This window comes from Thunnus thynnus, chromosome 13 (assembly GCF_963924715.1).
Source record: "Thunnus thynnus chromosome 13, fThuThy2.1, whole genome shotgun sequence".
NCBI lineage: Eukaryota > Metazoa > Chordata > Actinopteri > Scombriformes > Scombridae > Thunnus > Thunnus thynnus.
The window spans coordinates 27,098,505-27,115,012 of NC_089529.1; the positions used below are offsets into that span (position 1 = coordinate 27,098,505).

Consider the following 16,508-nt stretch of genomic DNA (forward strand, 5'->3'; position numbering starts at 1 on the left):
ACCAAAGAGATGATCATTGACTTCAGGAAGGGAAACCCCAACCACCATCCTCCATTGACTATCAGTGGTTCTGTGGTAGAGAGGGTAAACAGCACCAAGTTCCTGGGGCTACATCTGACGGATGATATGACCTCCAGTCATAACACCACAGCTGTCATCAAGAAGGCCCGTCCTCCACCTCCTCCATAGTGGAAGAAAGACACAGACTGAACAGGAAAGTGAGAACTGCAGAAGAAATCATTGGTGTAGATGCAGAGTGAGGGTCTCTGGCACAACTTCACCTACTTCCAAGGTGCACGGAAAAGGGAAATAAGTCTAGAAAGATGAGAACTCCCGCAACACTTGTAGTATGAGGAACAACTTTATTAGTTAACCGACGCGTTTCGGCTTGTGGCCTTCATCGGGGTCATCATAAAACACATTACAAACACCATTTAAATAAAGTAAGTTGGGTATGAAAAAAGGTTAAAAAAAAAAAAAAGTTAAAAAAAAATATAAGAGACAACCAATCATATACAAATAGACACATGTCAGCCAATGGGACATCTACAAAGATGAGTTAGATATATGGTCATGTGGTTTCAGGCCAATCGTTGTCCAAGATTAACAGAGGCACTTGGACACTCCCCTTGCCGCTGTTAATCTTGGACAACAATTGGCCTGAAACCACATGACCATATACCCAACCCATCTTTGTAGATGTCCCATTGGCTGGAAGAAAGCATTGGAGCCTTGCTGCCATCTTTGCTGGGCATATACGACCAACGCTGCGTCCACAGAGCATCCAGCATAATAGCATAATGATCCCTTTCACCTCTCCCACAGCCTGTTTTCCCTCATGCAGTCAGGAAGAAGGTGCAGAAGCATTCACTCAAGGACCACAAGGCTACTAAACACAGTTTTCCTGAGGCAATCAGACTTATAAACCTTAACATGACCATTCTGGATCAGATGGACAATTTTTACTGGCCAGTATAACTTCTTCATTGACTTTTTTAGCTGCTATATTTATTGACTCTTGCACTGCCTTGTATTTATTTTTGTCTGGTGTTTTTAAGGGAAACATTGTTTGGGTTTTTATGTATGATAGTGCATAAAAATGACCATTAAAGGAAATCTTAAATCTTAATCAAAGAGGGAGGACATTTTTGACTCACTCAAATGGCTGAAGCCTTATATTAACTTTGCATAAACTTTTAAATACATTACTGCTAAAAACAAGGACTGGATTTTGTCCCACATTACTTACATTGTGAGCACATTTTGAGGGGATCTTCTAGTGGTCAGTATTAACAGAAGCAGCGAGCAAAAAACCTATTTCAGCGTTCATATCGGCTCCTGACTATTTTAAGACAGACTTAAACACAAATGTTGTGAATCTGTCCTTTAATAATTACCAATAAAAGCTGTTAAAGGTTGATACTAGGTTGACTACTCAACACTGATACTGAAAAAAGATGCACTAATTAAATAATCTGTAGAGAGAGGAGTGCGAGTTTATTTTCAGGTAAGAGTTTTATTGGAAAGGCATCTTCATGCAAAGTGAACAGAACAAGGCTTCTGGTATCTTTATGCTTGAGACAGTCATTGTGCACGTTTAGTCTTTGTGATGACTGGCACTCAAACTGTAAAAAAAAGCACATTCTCACCTTGCTTCTGTCAGAGTGCAGTTTCAGTTTGTTGGAATTCCTGCACAGCAAGGCCGTCTAGTTCCTTAAACGCAATCATCATGTATAGCATTCAGTCAATATCTTATTATCATAGAGAAAACCCATCTGATAGCACGTCGGATAACATCCGGTTGATTCACAAATCTTTCGCGGATTGCTCCGAAACTCATCTGATTCGTGTACATTCTGTGCATCAAGTTGATTTTTATTGATAATTATTTTATTTCCCACAAGTCTCTCCAACAGGACATGATGCTGCGTTCAGGCCACAGCTAAAAGTCAGTAATTCCTAGTGACGCTGCTCAGTATTGAGCTCTGAAACAAAGAAACACAGATGTTGAGATTTTCCAAACCCGTCCATGTGCAGCAGCTTATGTTAGCTGTCCACTTATTGTATTATTTACTTCTTTTCAGTAGCAAATGTCACTTGCTGCAGAAAATAAAAGGTCAGTGTATTTTGGGGGTTAATAAACATGTAAAAGGCCTTGTAGTGTTTACAGTGTCTGCTGCCGTGTCAATGAGATGTCAGGAAAATGAATCAGACACCTCACTGCAGAGAAATTTTGCATGAATTTCCTTTGTGGAAATTCAACTTGAGGAGTTGTTCTTTGCATTTAAATGGTAGAAACTTCAATTCTGGGAGCATTGGAAGATACTATTTAGTTGTCTAAAGCCTTCTGCTGACTATATGACTTTTGATATGATTTGCCTGACCAAGACAAGTTTTTGACGCTTGAGTCTTCAAGGAATTCACACTTGTAGTATAGTATTTTATTTATTCATTTATTTTATTTGTAAGGGACCATGTACAGTGTTAAACATAAATGTTACCATTTGATGTACTGTACCAGAGTTAGCTTATAGCTAATTTTAATCTGCAATCCCCTCAGTTGTGTAGTTCTAGCGTTTCTGGGATGTGTCTTGACAGTTTTCAAACAAGTTTAAATTTATCGTAGCCAAAATCAAGATGCACTTGTACATGAGGCTCCTCAGAGACGAATTTGAGATGGGAGATTAGCAATATCCAATGAGAGCGTGACAGCTCTCAAACTGGGGTCAGGAAAGGAAGGAGGAAGAAGACAATGGCTTAGAAGAAGGCAGAGATAGGCACAGGTGTTCCACATGTATGGACACAAGAGATGGAACTGAGGCTTAGTGAACTTTGGCGTGAGATCAGTGAGCTTCTAGCATCTGGTATTTGCTCCATCCGTAGATCTGTCGAACTGAAATAATCTTGTTATCAGTACATCTTGTCTGAGATCAACTGTGTAGTTTGTGAACAGAAATTCCTGGGACAGAAATGTCTTACTGAAAATATTTGATATATTGAAAGTCTTTCTCGTCTGCATTTGCTTTCACCAGTACTCCACCAGATCTTTGTTGTTCAAGTACCGTCCAAATTGGAGGTTGGTTTCTTAAAGGCTCATGTAGAGTAGCACCTCACTTGGGCCTCCTTGAAAGACATAGTATGGTGACTGGTTGGATAAAGCAGAAGACACAAAAAAATGTCCAGCAGTTGCTCCAATCAACCAATCCAACAGGCCCCCGGGACATTCATTTCACAGGTGAAGAAGCTAGTCAACATCGCAAACTGCTGCTCACCAAATTCAAACTTTCTTGACGTGAAATTTCTTAGTTTTATTGTCTGTTTATCCACCAATCTCTTTCATTAAGCTCTGACCAACAAACCTTTCACTATTCATGCAATTTAAATTTCTTTTCCTCTTCAGAGGCTCTGTAAGACGCGCTCTCTCCTACCCCCTCCTCCTCCTCCTTCTCCTTCGTCCCCCTCTCCTCTTTTTCTGATCTCTCCATACATCTGGAAGAACATCTCCATCTCTCTCTGGAGTGTTGTGTTTCGGCGGTCTGCGTCAGCTTTGGCTCGCTCCATGTTGCGGATCTTGATCTCGGCGACGCTCTGGCTGCGCCTGTGTTGCTCCAGACTGACCCGCAGTACCGCAACCTGCCGCTCGAGGACGTCGTTACAACGCTCCAACCTGCAACACACGCGCACGTAAATAGAACATAAATAGGCTTTAAACAAACACTAGCTACATGTTGCACTTGTGAAATGTGAATATTTATTGATGTTTTAAGTGTATCCTTGTTTTGTTAGCTTGTATTTGGCTATTATTAATGGCATGAGAATAGTTACTGATAGATACTGGCATGTAACTGGTTTCAGACACTACCAACACCAAATTACTGTATGTGACTATATTTTTGGTTATTTCTCACCTCTAGAAGTTAAGATGTACCTTTAGTAAACTTTTGTCATTATAACCAGTTTAGGCACACATTTATGGTCAAACACAAGGCAAATTAATTGTTTAATTAAGTGTCTCAGTGTATTTTCTGTGCGCTTTTGCCCATTTGCCCTACAAGTAAGATCATTCTTAATTACTGCCAACTGTTTTCCACAGCATATCATAGTTTGTCTCCATATTACAGTATTTTCTTTTGCCTGGACAGCTGTGCCCACATACTTTTGTTTACTTTTGGTCTGGGGGGGTTTTGGTTTGGCCGCTCAGTTCATGAGGGGAAATTATACTAACACGTATAATATTTGAGACATTAGTGTGCTTCCAATTTTGCAACATCAGTTTGGCACAAGACCATTCCTGCTGACACAGACCGAGTCTTATCGCCCAACATCAGCAGCCGACCTCACTAATAATCTTGTGGCTAAATGGGGGCAAATCCCTGCAGTCAGGTTCCAAAATATTGTTAAAAGCTTCCTCAGAGGAGTGGAGGCTGTTATAGAGGCATATATGGGTGTAACATCAGACTTTCACACTTTTAGTAGTTAGATCTTCTTTCTCAAGCAAGTGTACACTAAAGAAGCAGCTGGATACCAGGTGGAACAAACGCCATTGACTAAACAAGGCAGATCCCTTCATTTATAACCCTAAGTATCAAGTTCAACAAGTTCAAAGTCAAAGGACAGATGCTGTCTCACCTGTGTATCCTGGCCTGGTACTCAGCCTTCTGCTGGGCCATCTGCTGCCGCAGCTCAGCCAGGAGTGAGTGAGCGTCCTCGGGCTGTGACTGAGGTTCAGGGCCTTGGAGGTCTGGAGGACCAGAGGGGAGGAACACCTCCGAGCTACCTGTACTGAGAGGGCTGTTACTGAGCACAGAACAGGAGGCTGGAGAGTTATAGAGGTGGGCGTCATCACCATCATCACCACCAACATCATCATCATCATTATTATCGTCATCGTCATGACTGGCATTGTCGTCATCATCATGGTCGTCATTATCACTGTTTTCATCTTCTACTACCCGACTTGAAGGTAACCTTGTCGGTCTCTTTGGTGACACGTCAGGACTAACCCCGCCCACAGCATCACTGCTCTCGTCCAATGGGAAAACCTCGCAGGAGGACCATGAAGAAGAGGAGTCTGCTGTGTGCCTGCCCTCCTCTAGCTCCACCTCCTCTTCACAAGTTCTAATATGGCTGACTGCAACGTTTTCAAAATCTCCACTGGTGCCTTTCTCCATCCTCTGACACAGAGATATAGAGACTCTATCCAGGTTGTCGTAGACAGACGCGGTGCTGTCCTCTTGAGCCTCACTGCTGCCTCCACTGGCTGCTTCTGGCACTGCACTCTCTGCAGCCTCTGCAGCACCAGAGCTCCAGAAACTAGCCCCTGCCTCTTCCAGGCCTGGCCAGGCCTCTGTCCAACCCGTGAGCATCGATCTGGACTTGGAGCTGTCTGGCAGTGGGTCCTGTGGCTGGAGAATGGTTGTAGAGGTTTGAACATTTGCAGGGGGTGATCCTTGGCCAGCATGGTGCTGGTGGTAATCTATGTTTTGTCTGTCAGCGTGGTGCTGAAGGGGCTGACTAGTAGAGGGTAGAGGATAGAAACAGTTCTCGGGGTGAGAGGAGGTGTAGCGGTGTCCGAGAAGTCTCTTCTGACCTGAAGACAAGTCTGATTTGGCAGCAGCAGAGGAGATAAAGCTACAGAAAACAAGGAAAGGGAAGTTGGACTAGTTAGGGGTTAGACCACTACAACAGTATGTAGTAAAAGCTTTAATGAGTTGTTGAGGATGGACAAATGTATATAGAAGGCTGGGAAGGAGGAGACTCAGTACTGAGGATGCATCTCAGGCAACGTTACCTGAGCCGACTTTGAGCTTCAGACAGTAACAGAAGGCAGAGATGGAGGATGTATGAATCAGGATAAACAGGACTGAATGAAAGCAGAACAACAGAGAGATTGAGAGGAAGGATGAGAGGATTAATGGTTGTGAGGGAGGGGAAGATGGAGGGATGAAGCAGGAAGATAAATGGACAAAGGAAAAGAACTGAGGGTGAGTCCGTATATATCTTTTTGACATCTACTTAGTGAACAAATAAAAGCAGCTGGTTGGGATAATTTCATGCCTCCAGTATAAGTGGTCTTGTCTCTAATGTTGTCCTGATAAGTATTACAAGTTAAATTTCCTATATGTTTCCATTCGATCTACCAAATATTGTCCTTCTGATGTTACATGCTGTAATTTAATATTGTTTGTATTTCGGTTTACTCTCTTTTATCTCTTTTGAAAATAGGTTTTTCCTTTTCCGAATTGAGGATCTAACGATATACGGTGTTCTGTGCCGGGGGTTCCCAAACTTTTCTGTCTGATGTTCACCAACAGCCTGCTCACATCAACTCAAGTTCCCCTTCATCAACACCACCTGTCATGTTCCAAATGTATTCATTTGAACTGAGTTTAAACAGAACATTATTTAACTATTAATTATATAAAAGTGGATCTTGGTTTGGTTAGGTTTGCGTTTTTATCGTACGACTTGGAGTGGCAGAAGCTGGACGTTTAAACCATTTAATCATTACTTTAAAGTCCCCCTCCTCTCAAAAGTGTGTTTTTTTTCTTATTCCTTCATTTGGATGTTTGAGCTTCACTGTATAGAATGATGTATGTGCAGAGTTTGACACTGGAAGCCTGTTTTCAGGACTTTTCAGTGACGTAGGAGACATCCTGTGTCCAACATTTTCATATTCCTAGATACTGGAATTTTTAATGAGGGAGAAGGAGTAGATGCCATTTTAAGGATTTTAATGTGGTAATCATACATTTTTTGTGGAAACACACATTATTGTTCCAAATAGAATATTTTTATATGTCTTAATACATGTCTGGAGGGGATCTTTAAGTTAATTATTTCAACTGATACTGGAATGAAATGAAATTGAAATTTAGCCAACTATTTTAACATATCCATTACTATTATTTTTCATGCTTGTGGTGTTCAGATGTTATAGCTATATGGACATAATGTTCATTTAGTCAAATCAAATGTTTTATTTGATCAAATCCCAAATCTTTCCATGTATACCCTGGCACCTGCAGTAGTGATTTTGGGCTATAGGAATAAAAATGACATGATTTAACTAACACAAGTGAGAAACTCAAGGCCCCAGACTGTTACTTTTGGCAAATGACATCATCCCTTCATTCATCAGCGCTCATTTTGTTTGTGAGAACTGACACGACTCCCAGAGCACCCATATGTGAGTCTGTGAGATGTTTGTATCAGATGTTGTCAGTGAAGTTTTGTTGAAGCGTGTCTGTTGTACCCAGGGTTGTGTCCGTCTGCAGCGGGCTGTCCTGGCTCTTGGGAGCGCTCTGTGATGAGAGGCAGAGACAGCTGGCGGAGGCAGGGAGACGGGTGGAGATGAGCCTGCCTCAGAGCACTTGGTGATGCATGTGAACCTCCAGGAGGACGGGCAGAGATGGATGGAGGGATCTTGGAGAACAGAGACTCGTGCTCTCTGATCAGCTCCAACATCAACACCTGGACCAGTGCTGCACCTGGGACACATACAGACACAGATAAATTAAAGGGGACGTATCGTGCACATTTCAGGGTCTATATTTATACTCCACAGCTCAACTGGAATATCTTTGCATGATTTACAGTTAGAAAAAACTCCTCATTTATCTTGTAGTGGTCCATTATGCAGCCCCTCAGTTCAGCCTCTGTCTGAAATAGGCTGAACAAGGCAGTTTTAGCTCCTGTCTCTTTAAGGCCCCCCTCCAACATCACACCAGCATGATAGTATGATATGTCCTCTTTAAGATATTTGTCAAAGAACCCTTTTGGTTCTTTCAGGTTCACACAAAACATTAACATAGTGTCACAAGCAGAAAACACCACAGCAAAGTGTAATCTCTTTTGAGTATCAAACACCTGTAAAAGTGTCTTGAAATAAGGACTTTAAAACGTTTGCAGCTCGTCTTCATGCAGGCTGGAGAGTGTAGTCAGCTTGGATTTACAGTGGTCAAAAAAAATCCACTTTTACACTTCCCATCATATGGTCAATATTTTCCAAACACTCAAATTTTTCCCAAAATATGGCTAAGTACACTACTTCTGTCTCAAATCTCACTTATGAGAGCTTATAAGTAAGCAACAATGTTGTTTTCAGCCTGTTAAAACACCCTCATCCTGCACATAATATTGTTTAAATGAGAATTTAAATGACATTAAATTAATTAAATTAATTGAATTTAATAAATAATGTTGAATAATAATGTTTTAATAATTTAAATTTAATTTAAGTAAATAAATAAATTTAACTTAATTTAATAAAGACATAAATTAATGCCACTGTCTATAATGTTTTAGGTGACTATGTTTTTGTTTGTCGAAAAATGAATTCAATTCCTAAATGACCCCTTACCGACAGGTGACATCACAGATGCTACAGCCATTTTTTCAAGATAAATTTGAGGAAGAAAATAAATTATTCATATGGTGCCGCGGGCGTGTTCACTTTATCTGTTTACCTCCCATGATGCTTTGTGGATCTTCAGCTTTGGCTCGGAGGATGTTTGGCCCGAACACGGTGGCCAGGTTCTGCCCACTCATCTTGTTACTGCTGGAGTAACTCTGGACTTCATTTAGAAACCTGTGTGTACACACACACACACACACACACACACACACACACACACACAAATTCTGCAGTGAATTTATTATAAGTCAAACTGGTGGTGCGTTTCCATTCCTACGTTAAGTGGATAAAATACATGGTGCAGGATGCAGCTGCTAGGTTGGTGTTTTACATCCAACCTTTTAAAATCAATATTGCATAATATAAATAATAAATAACTACTTGGATGGAAACATGATTACTGACAGTCAGTCTAAATAACGATGGGCTTACTGGCAGATGAAGTTGAGCAGGTTGAAATTTGCAACCGGCAACTCATGAAGAAGATTCCTCAACTCCCCCAAACCCTGAGAGAAGAAGAGAGGAAGAATAAGAGGATGAGAGGACAGAAGGGGAAAGAAAAGTAAGGAAGAAATGAGGAAAGATATAATGTAAAAAGGAAAAAGGGACATTTTGTCTTCCTTTACTGGTGAAGACACATTAAATGGTACATGCCCCTGTATGCTGTTCATGTGAAATTTGAAAAATTAGTCATGATTTAAAGGTACCTTGTTGGGATTTTGACTGCTAGTGGTGTCATAGAGCAATGTTTTATGAGACTTTGTCTTGTGCACGTACACAAGGATAAACATGCACAAGCAAAAAGCTTCATGCTGTTCCACTGATTGATGGTTGTTGTTAGTAAGGCACCAACAGTAGTCATAAGCCAGAAGACAATGAACACAGCTCGGATGGCAAAATTACTGTGGCCCATATCCAGCCCACACTTGGTTTACTTGTGGCATTGCCATGGTTTGCTTGTGGCCCGGATCTGGCAAACAGGAGTGCCATCATTCCATGCGGTATGTGGGCCACATGAAAGTGTCGGGTGTGGGCTGGATATGGGCCACAGCAATTTTGCTATCTGGGCTGTGTCTTGTATTTGCCAGAACTGGTCCAGATATGTTTAAGATAAACGGGCCACATTTGCTGCATCATATGTGGGCCATTTCAGGCTCACATTCAGATAAGCCAGTACCAATTGTGCCTCATCCTTACCTAAAGTGGCCTAATAATGTTCAGCAATATTTGGGCCATATTTATTATATTCAAATGTGGGCCACATTAGGCTCACACTATGACAGCCAGTGCTGACTGTGCCATACATTTGCCAAAACTGGCCCAGATTGTTGTAAAATGTTTGGGCCATCTGTGCCATGTCATATCCAGGCCATTTTAGGCTCACTTCCAGATTAGTCAGTACCAATTGCGTCACATCTTTACCTATAGTAGCCCAATACTGTTCAATCATGTCAAATATGGGCCATATTAGGCTCACAACCTGATTAGCCAGTGCTGGCTGTGCCATATATTTGCCAAAACTGGCCAGATTGTTGTAAAATATTTGGGCCATATGCGCCATATCATATGCAGGCCACTTCCAGATTAGCCAGCGCTTACTGTGTTGTATATTTGCCAGAACGGGCCCAGATATGTTTAAGATAACTGGGCCACATTTGCTGCACCATATGTGGGCCACTTTTGGTTTACACCCATATTAACTATTGTCGACTGTGCCAGATCTTTGCCAAAGGTGGCCCACATTTGTTTTGTGATATTTGGGCCATATTCACTATGTATCACATGGGCGACTTTAGGGTCACATCCAGTTTACACATCGCCAAATGCACCGCACCTTTGCCAAAAATGGCCCACATTTGTTTTGGGATATTTGTGCCATATTTGTTATTTTACAGGTAAGCCACTTCAGGCTCACATCCATTTTATCCGGGCCAGAAGAAGGCCAGCAGTGCTGCATCATTGCCTGATGTGGCCCACTTCCGTATGCTATCTGGGAGACGATTTAAAATTGGATGTAGTTTTAAAGTAGATAAGATTTAATAATTAATAATAAGAGAAAAGTCCATGGGGTAACTTAAACTGATGAATAGTTTAACAGCTTGGTGTATAACTGCAGTTACCAGTAATCGGTCACTGGTCAGCTTCTGACTGCAGATCAGGAAGTCCTGGTAGCGCTTGTATGGAACCAGAGGCTCCGGCAGCTGTCGGAGGTAGAGCTTCAGCAGTGACGCCACCGTGTGGACGTCTGTACTACTGCAGGCAAAACACAGAGCAAGACAACTTTATTCACAAAACCCTTTGAAGAACGTGATCAAAAACAGTACAGTTCTCTATCAGCCACACACACAGACAAACAAATACCACCTTGGCTCATTGTACCTGTCAAACGAGGGCCTCTCCCCGGCATCAAAAGCCTCCTGCAGCTCTTTGACCAGACTGGCCTGTCCCGACTGGCGAAACAAGCCCACCTCATGCAGACCACGTTCCCTGATGAAGGTCACACACTGCTCCACCACCAGAGGAACCAAACGCACCCCGTAACGCCGCTCATACAGCACCGTCTCCTCCAGACGCTGACCAAAAACCCCTGCAAGGGAGGAAGATATTCATGAGATTCCTCCCTGGATCCAAGATCCACCTTGATCCATCAGAAACAAGCTGACTGGTCAGGTAAGGTTTTTAAAAGCCTTTGACATTGGTAAAATAAAAAAAACAGAGTCATGATCTGAGATTGCTTTGGACAATTTTCATTTAACATTTTTGCCACTAGAGGGCAGAAGAACTCCAAAATAAACTGACAGACACACAACCCTGACATATTATCACCATATAATATAGTTATGACTAAGTTGTTGGCAAGCAGTTTCCTATCTACATACAAGTAGACACAGAGCAACATTCACATTCATTAGGTTGCTTGTGTGAATTGTGCAAATTCAGGGAAAAGACACTGCTTGGAAACACACTTTTTAGCAAAAGTGTCTAAAAACAATGTGTGTGTGTGTGTGTGTGTACCTGTGAAAGGGATCCAGACTCCCTTATTGAGGCTCTTCAGCCACTCGTCTCCCTGACCGGCGCTGTTAGAAAGGAAGAAATACGAGCCCGGACTGGCCAACACGTCCCTGTTCCCTGCAGACACACACACACATGGCTGCTTTTAAGTCTTTTTTTTGGGAGCAGGTCCAAGTCAAGTCTTAAGTCTTTATAACCAAGATGCAAGTACATCATGCTGACCATTACAGTAACACAAGGCTAATGTAGTTTTAGTAGATTGGGTTTTTTTCTCTAGACCTGAATCAAGTCTTTTTAATGTATTTGATGATTACAAAAATGATTACTAAGGCAGAGGAAAAGAGAACTTGGGCAGCCTTTAATAGTGCACACAGACCATTATTTCAACACTGTGACACATTGAATTTATATAAATTTTTCATCTGCCACCACTATGGTTAAGGTTTGGAATTGGTTTAGGCACAAAAAAAAAATTTGTCCAATTGCTTGTCCAAGTCACATACTCTCTTGACCCATCCATCCACCCTAACCTCCTCCATAAGAGGTTTTGTGATGCTATAACAATGTCACGACACTCCAAACATTTTTTCCTGAAGGCAAGAGTTATAATTCACAAATATTATCGTTTTTACAGAGGACAGTGTCATATTTTATTAGTAAATAGTGAATGAGTAAGATTTGAGTGTAGTATAACATAGTGTCTCGGGACACTTTCCAAAAAGAAAGAAGACAATTACAGACTAAGAAGATAATAACAATTAAAAACAAACAAAAAAAAGATGTTTTTATTGCTTATTTTCAGGAGCTGCTGTAAATAAGGAACAAAGACCAGAATAAGGAAACAAATATATAATTATTTCCCACCTCCCCCTGGAATATTAATCCTGTCTGAATGGAGTTTAAGAAATTTAAACCACCACTGAAGTGACTCAACAAATAACAAAAAATGAACAAGCTGCATGTCAAATATAGCAGCTACCAACAACACACACACACACACACACACACACACACACACACACACACACCCTGTCCCCCATCTCATCTCTCTATCTTTGTCTTATGATGCTTTGACTCGTTAACACACTTTCCTCTCTTCTCCCTCAATGTCCCATTATGCTCCGCTGTCTTTCCTCTTCAAAGTCACATCAAACACACACATGGACACATGTATGAAGCATGCGTGCACACACACACACACACACACACACACACACACACACACACACTGTCACGTCAAGACCCTGAGTCAGCATTTAACAGATGTCACTCAAGGGTAACACACACAAACACACAGCTAGAGTTCAGGAGGGATTAACAAGTAATATGTTGATGGTTTATGCGTGTGCATGTGTGTGTGTTTGTCTCACCTTTGTGGCCTGTACTGTCATGTTTCCAGGACTTGAAGCAGCTGAGTCCCATGCTGCAGCGCTCCAGCTCCGGTCGCTATGGTACTAGTTGTAGATGCTCAGTGCAAATAACACAAAGCGATGTAAAAATTTTCTGCAGACTTCTGAGAGTTTAGAAGGTGAGACATTTATGGTGTATAAAAAAACGCATGACTTCTGATTAAAATGAGGTTTTTTTGGTCATGCATCAGTCAGAAGAGTCCCAGTTTTCTCCTTGCAGTTCTTGGTTGTTGGGAATAGCTTAAAAAAAAAAAAAAAAGATTAGAGATATAGACTAAATAGAAGTTCCTGGTGGATATAGTGCTTAAGATATTGTAGATGAAAAATCATCGATTGAGCGGATTCTCAAAAAGAACCATTAGTGGGTATTTAAACTTTAAAGAAAGGTTCCAGCTGGTTATAAACATCTAAAGACAAGTTCCTGTTAGATACTGAAGATGTTACATCAAAAAAAATATGTTAAGGTGCCTTAAAGACAACATCATGTCGGCAGTTCTGCCTTAAAAAGAGGCTTCCATGTAGAACCTTACAGAGAAGGTCCAGGTGGATATAATGCCTGAAAGAGAGATTCTTGGTAAGTATTTTACTCTTTCAAGAAGCATCTGAAGGATATTAAGGAGTTCCAGGAGGGAAAGGGGGGAAAAGAGAAGTTCCAGGAGTATATTTAACTTTAAAGAGAAGTTTCTTGTTGATGTTAAACCTTGCAGAAAAGTTCCTGGTGGGTATGCAAACTCTAAATTGGCCTACATGGACATACAGTAGAGCCTTGAGAGAGATTATGGTAAAAAAAATAACTTGTTGGTGTCCTGTCATAAAAAGAGGTTCCACTTTTTAGAGATTTCTTGTGGATCTGGGGCCTTCCGGAGCGATTTTAGCCTCAAAGGGAGGTGTATCTGTTGGGTACTGAGCCATAGAGAAAGATCTCTGGACACAGGATAACATATTCAGGAGCAGTTCCTGGCAGACAGATTTTTAATGAGATGTTCCCGGGTGATGTACAGCCCTCAAAAGTGGTCCCCTGTGGAAATGCACTATAAAGAGAGATTCAGGGTTGAGTCACAGATAAAGAAAGGTCCCAGGATGTTGCAACTGTGCAACCAAACTATTATTCTTCAGACTATTCTTAGAGCATTTTTTCCCTGCGCTACTTCAGAATTTCCACTGGCCTTGCATGCACAGACAGTTTCCTTTGATCAACTTACTAAACAAAGCCAACATTTCAAAGCATGAAATATTTCCAGCCTCCTCTTCACAAGAGCCATCTCTCCAGAGTCACATAAAATACATAAATGTCCCACTGGTTTCTGAATTATTCCTGGCAGAAAGTCCAAAAAGTTTTTATAACCTGTGAGAAAATGATTGCAGCATACATGGGTGGTGTTTCGTAGGAACTTAGAGGAAGCAAAAAACAAGCGTATGCTTCAAAATGTTCCATGTTGCTCGTGGTAGAAACTTCTTCATATTGGAGGCACTGGTTCCTCTTTGTATTAGAACTTCTTCTTCTTCTTTTAAACATCTACCACAAATAATTTAAGATAATTTGGAGTGCATTTGTCCATTTCCAGAACTCCATGTACACCCAGTTTTGGTTTGTACCTTGTAATTTGTTGAGTTTCATGGCGAGTGTACTTGTACTCAAAGATGTCTCCAGCTTGCTAAACCACCAGGAGTGAGATGTCTGACTTTGCTTCCTATCTTTGGCGGAAGACATCACTGTCTGAGACACAGGATCAGCATTATTTCACCTGTCTCTGTCTCTTTATTTCTCTTTCTTATGTCATATTTGCTGACAAAAACTTAAACCATCCTGAAGGATTGTTTCACTCTTTTTCTTGTCTCTTCCACCGGCCGGCGAGTCAAACTACTCCATCGTCCATAAGAAAACAGACGGTCCCTCCTTCTTTGTCTCCCTCTCTATGTCATTTGCTTTATTAGCTCTTTAACTGGACATCCCGCTCCATTCCCAGAACACAGTCTACACATGTGAATGTCTTCATCATCATCCCTGTCCCTCTTCTTAATCTCCTCCTTTGCTCCGTCCCTTTTTCCTTTCAGTCTGTCCCTCCCGATGTCCCTCGCTTTGTCCCCGTCTAGCTCGTCCTTCTGTCTCATTCCCACTATCCTCACTCCTTCTCTCTCTCTCTCTCTCTCTCTCCATTTCCCAGCAGTGTGTGTGCCCCCTTGTTGCCCCCCTCCCCATTTACCTCATCAATAACCATGCTGTGTGTGCGTGTGTGTGTGTGTGTGTGTGAAGGCTGTGCATTAGGAAAATTGGTTCTCTGCGACGCTGCAGCGCTGTTTTACTAAAGTAATCACAGCTGATGGTGAGGGAGAGAGAGAGAGACAGAGTGGAAGAGAAAGAGAGAGAGAGATGATCTGGCTCAAATTCTGCTGCTGCTGAAGTATGGTCTGCTGCAGCACACACACACACACACACACACACACACACACACACACACACACATATACATACACACACACATATACATACAGAAACACACGGTCACCATGATTCAAGTGGACATAAAAGCGAGAGAGGCTGGTCGGTCAACTTTTGAACTCAATTAAAGTATGAGGAACCTCCCTCTCTTTTTGTGTGTGTCTCTCTCAATCCAATGAGCCTTATTGGCCCAAAGTATAATACAGCAGACAGTACAGTATATTGATAAAGCTTTGTAACTAATCAATATAAGCTATCAAATATTAGCAGCTGTTCTGCCTACAAGTTAAAATACACACCTGCACACCTCCCATCCAGCACTGATGTCGGACGATAAGGCCTGGCTCCTAGTCTGGCTCCCAGTTCATCCTAAAGGTGTCGAATGGGGTTGAGGTCAGGGCTCTGTGCAGGTCACTCAAGTTCTCAAACGCCAAACTGGGAAAAACATTTCTTTAAGTCAAGTCAAGTCAGATTTTATTTGTATAGCTCAATATTACAAATCACAAATTTGCCTCAGGGGGCTTTACAGTCTGTACAGAAATACAACATCTTCTATCCTTAGACCCTCGATTCAGATGAGGAAAAACTCCTCCTCCAAAAAAAAAAAACTTTAACAAGGAAAAACAGGAAGTGCAACAGAGAAGGGATCCCTCTTCCAGGATAGAAAGACATGCAATAGATTTTGTGTGTATAGAATAGACCAAGAATCTCTTGGAGGATGAAGATCCACATCTAAAATCTCTGAAAATCGGCCGAGGGGAGGAGAACGGTCCCAGGAGGGCCACTGGTCCAGCATAGGGCCATCAACCTAATTTTGGGCTTCACGGAGAGAATAGACTAGATTATATTTTTGTTAACATTTCTCTATTCAGAAATTGTACAAATTTCTGCTTGGTTTCCAAGTATCACCCAGATACCATAGTCCTTTTAATTTCTGAGTAATTTTTCTTCTACATAAACTGATCTGGATCACAACAAATGACATTGTTCTTCTTCATCTTTGAAATAAGAAAATGAACAGCTGAACAACTGAACATGACTCAATAGATAATGCTTTACAGTATGTTCACCTGTCAGCCACTCCAACAATTGTTTTCTGATCTGACCCCCCTTTGAGTAGGGTGACATCATTTGTCAGTGCTCTCTTAATCTGTTACAAGTGACTGTTACAAAAAAAAAAAAAATCATAAGTTTGGTTAAGTTTAGGCAAATTACACTAGTTGGTTAAACC

At 41.5% G+C, this 16,508-nt stretch overlaps 1 protein-coding gene across 1 annotated transcript; it reads right to left on the reverse strand.

Annotated features, from left to right (window-relative positions):
* Window positions 1-1,157: 1,157 nt before the first annotated feature.
* Window positions 1,158-16,209, reverse strand: LOC137196056 (rho GTPase-activating protein 24-like). The gene is made up of 9 exons (XM_067608856.1): window positions 12,799-16,209; window positions 11,432-11,545; window positions 10,796-11,003; window positions 10,537-10,669; window positions 8,849-8,922; window positions 8,469-8,590; window positions 7,256-7,490; window positions 4,630-5,631; window positions 1,158-3,667 (listed from the first exon to the last, which is right to left on the reverse strand). Exons 1-9 carry the CDS (start codon window positions 12,848-12,850, stop codon window positions 3,397-3,399), a joined length of 2,211 nt encoding a protein of 736 aa, XP_067464957.1. The 5' UTR covers window positions 12,851-16,209; the 3' UTR covers window positions 1,158-3,396.
* Window positions 16,210-16,508: the final 299 nt, after the last annotated feature.

What these genes read in the sequence shown, in the direction of transcription:
- LOC137196056 (XM_067608856.1), bottom strand. Translation starts at nt 12,850, where the DNA reads ATGGGACTCAGCTGCTTCAAGTCCTGGAAACATGACAGTACAGGCCAC. An exon ending in AGTCTGGATCCCTTTCACAG is followed by an intron (nt 11,004 to 11,431) that starts GTACACACACAC and finishes CCTCCCTTGCAG; the next exon opens with GGGTTTTTGGTCAGCGTCTG. An exon ending in TCCACAAAGCATCATGGGAG is followed by an intron (nt 7,491 to 8,468) that starts GTAAACAGATAA and finishes TATGTGTCCCAG; the next exon opens with GTGCAGCACTGGTCCAGGTG.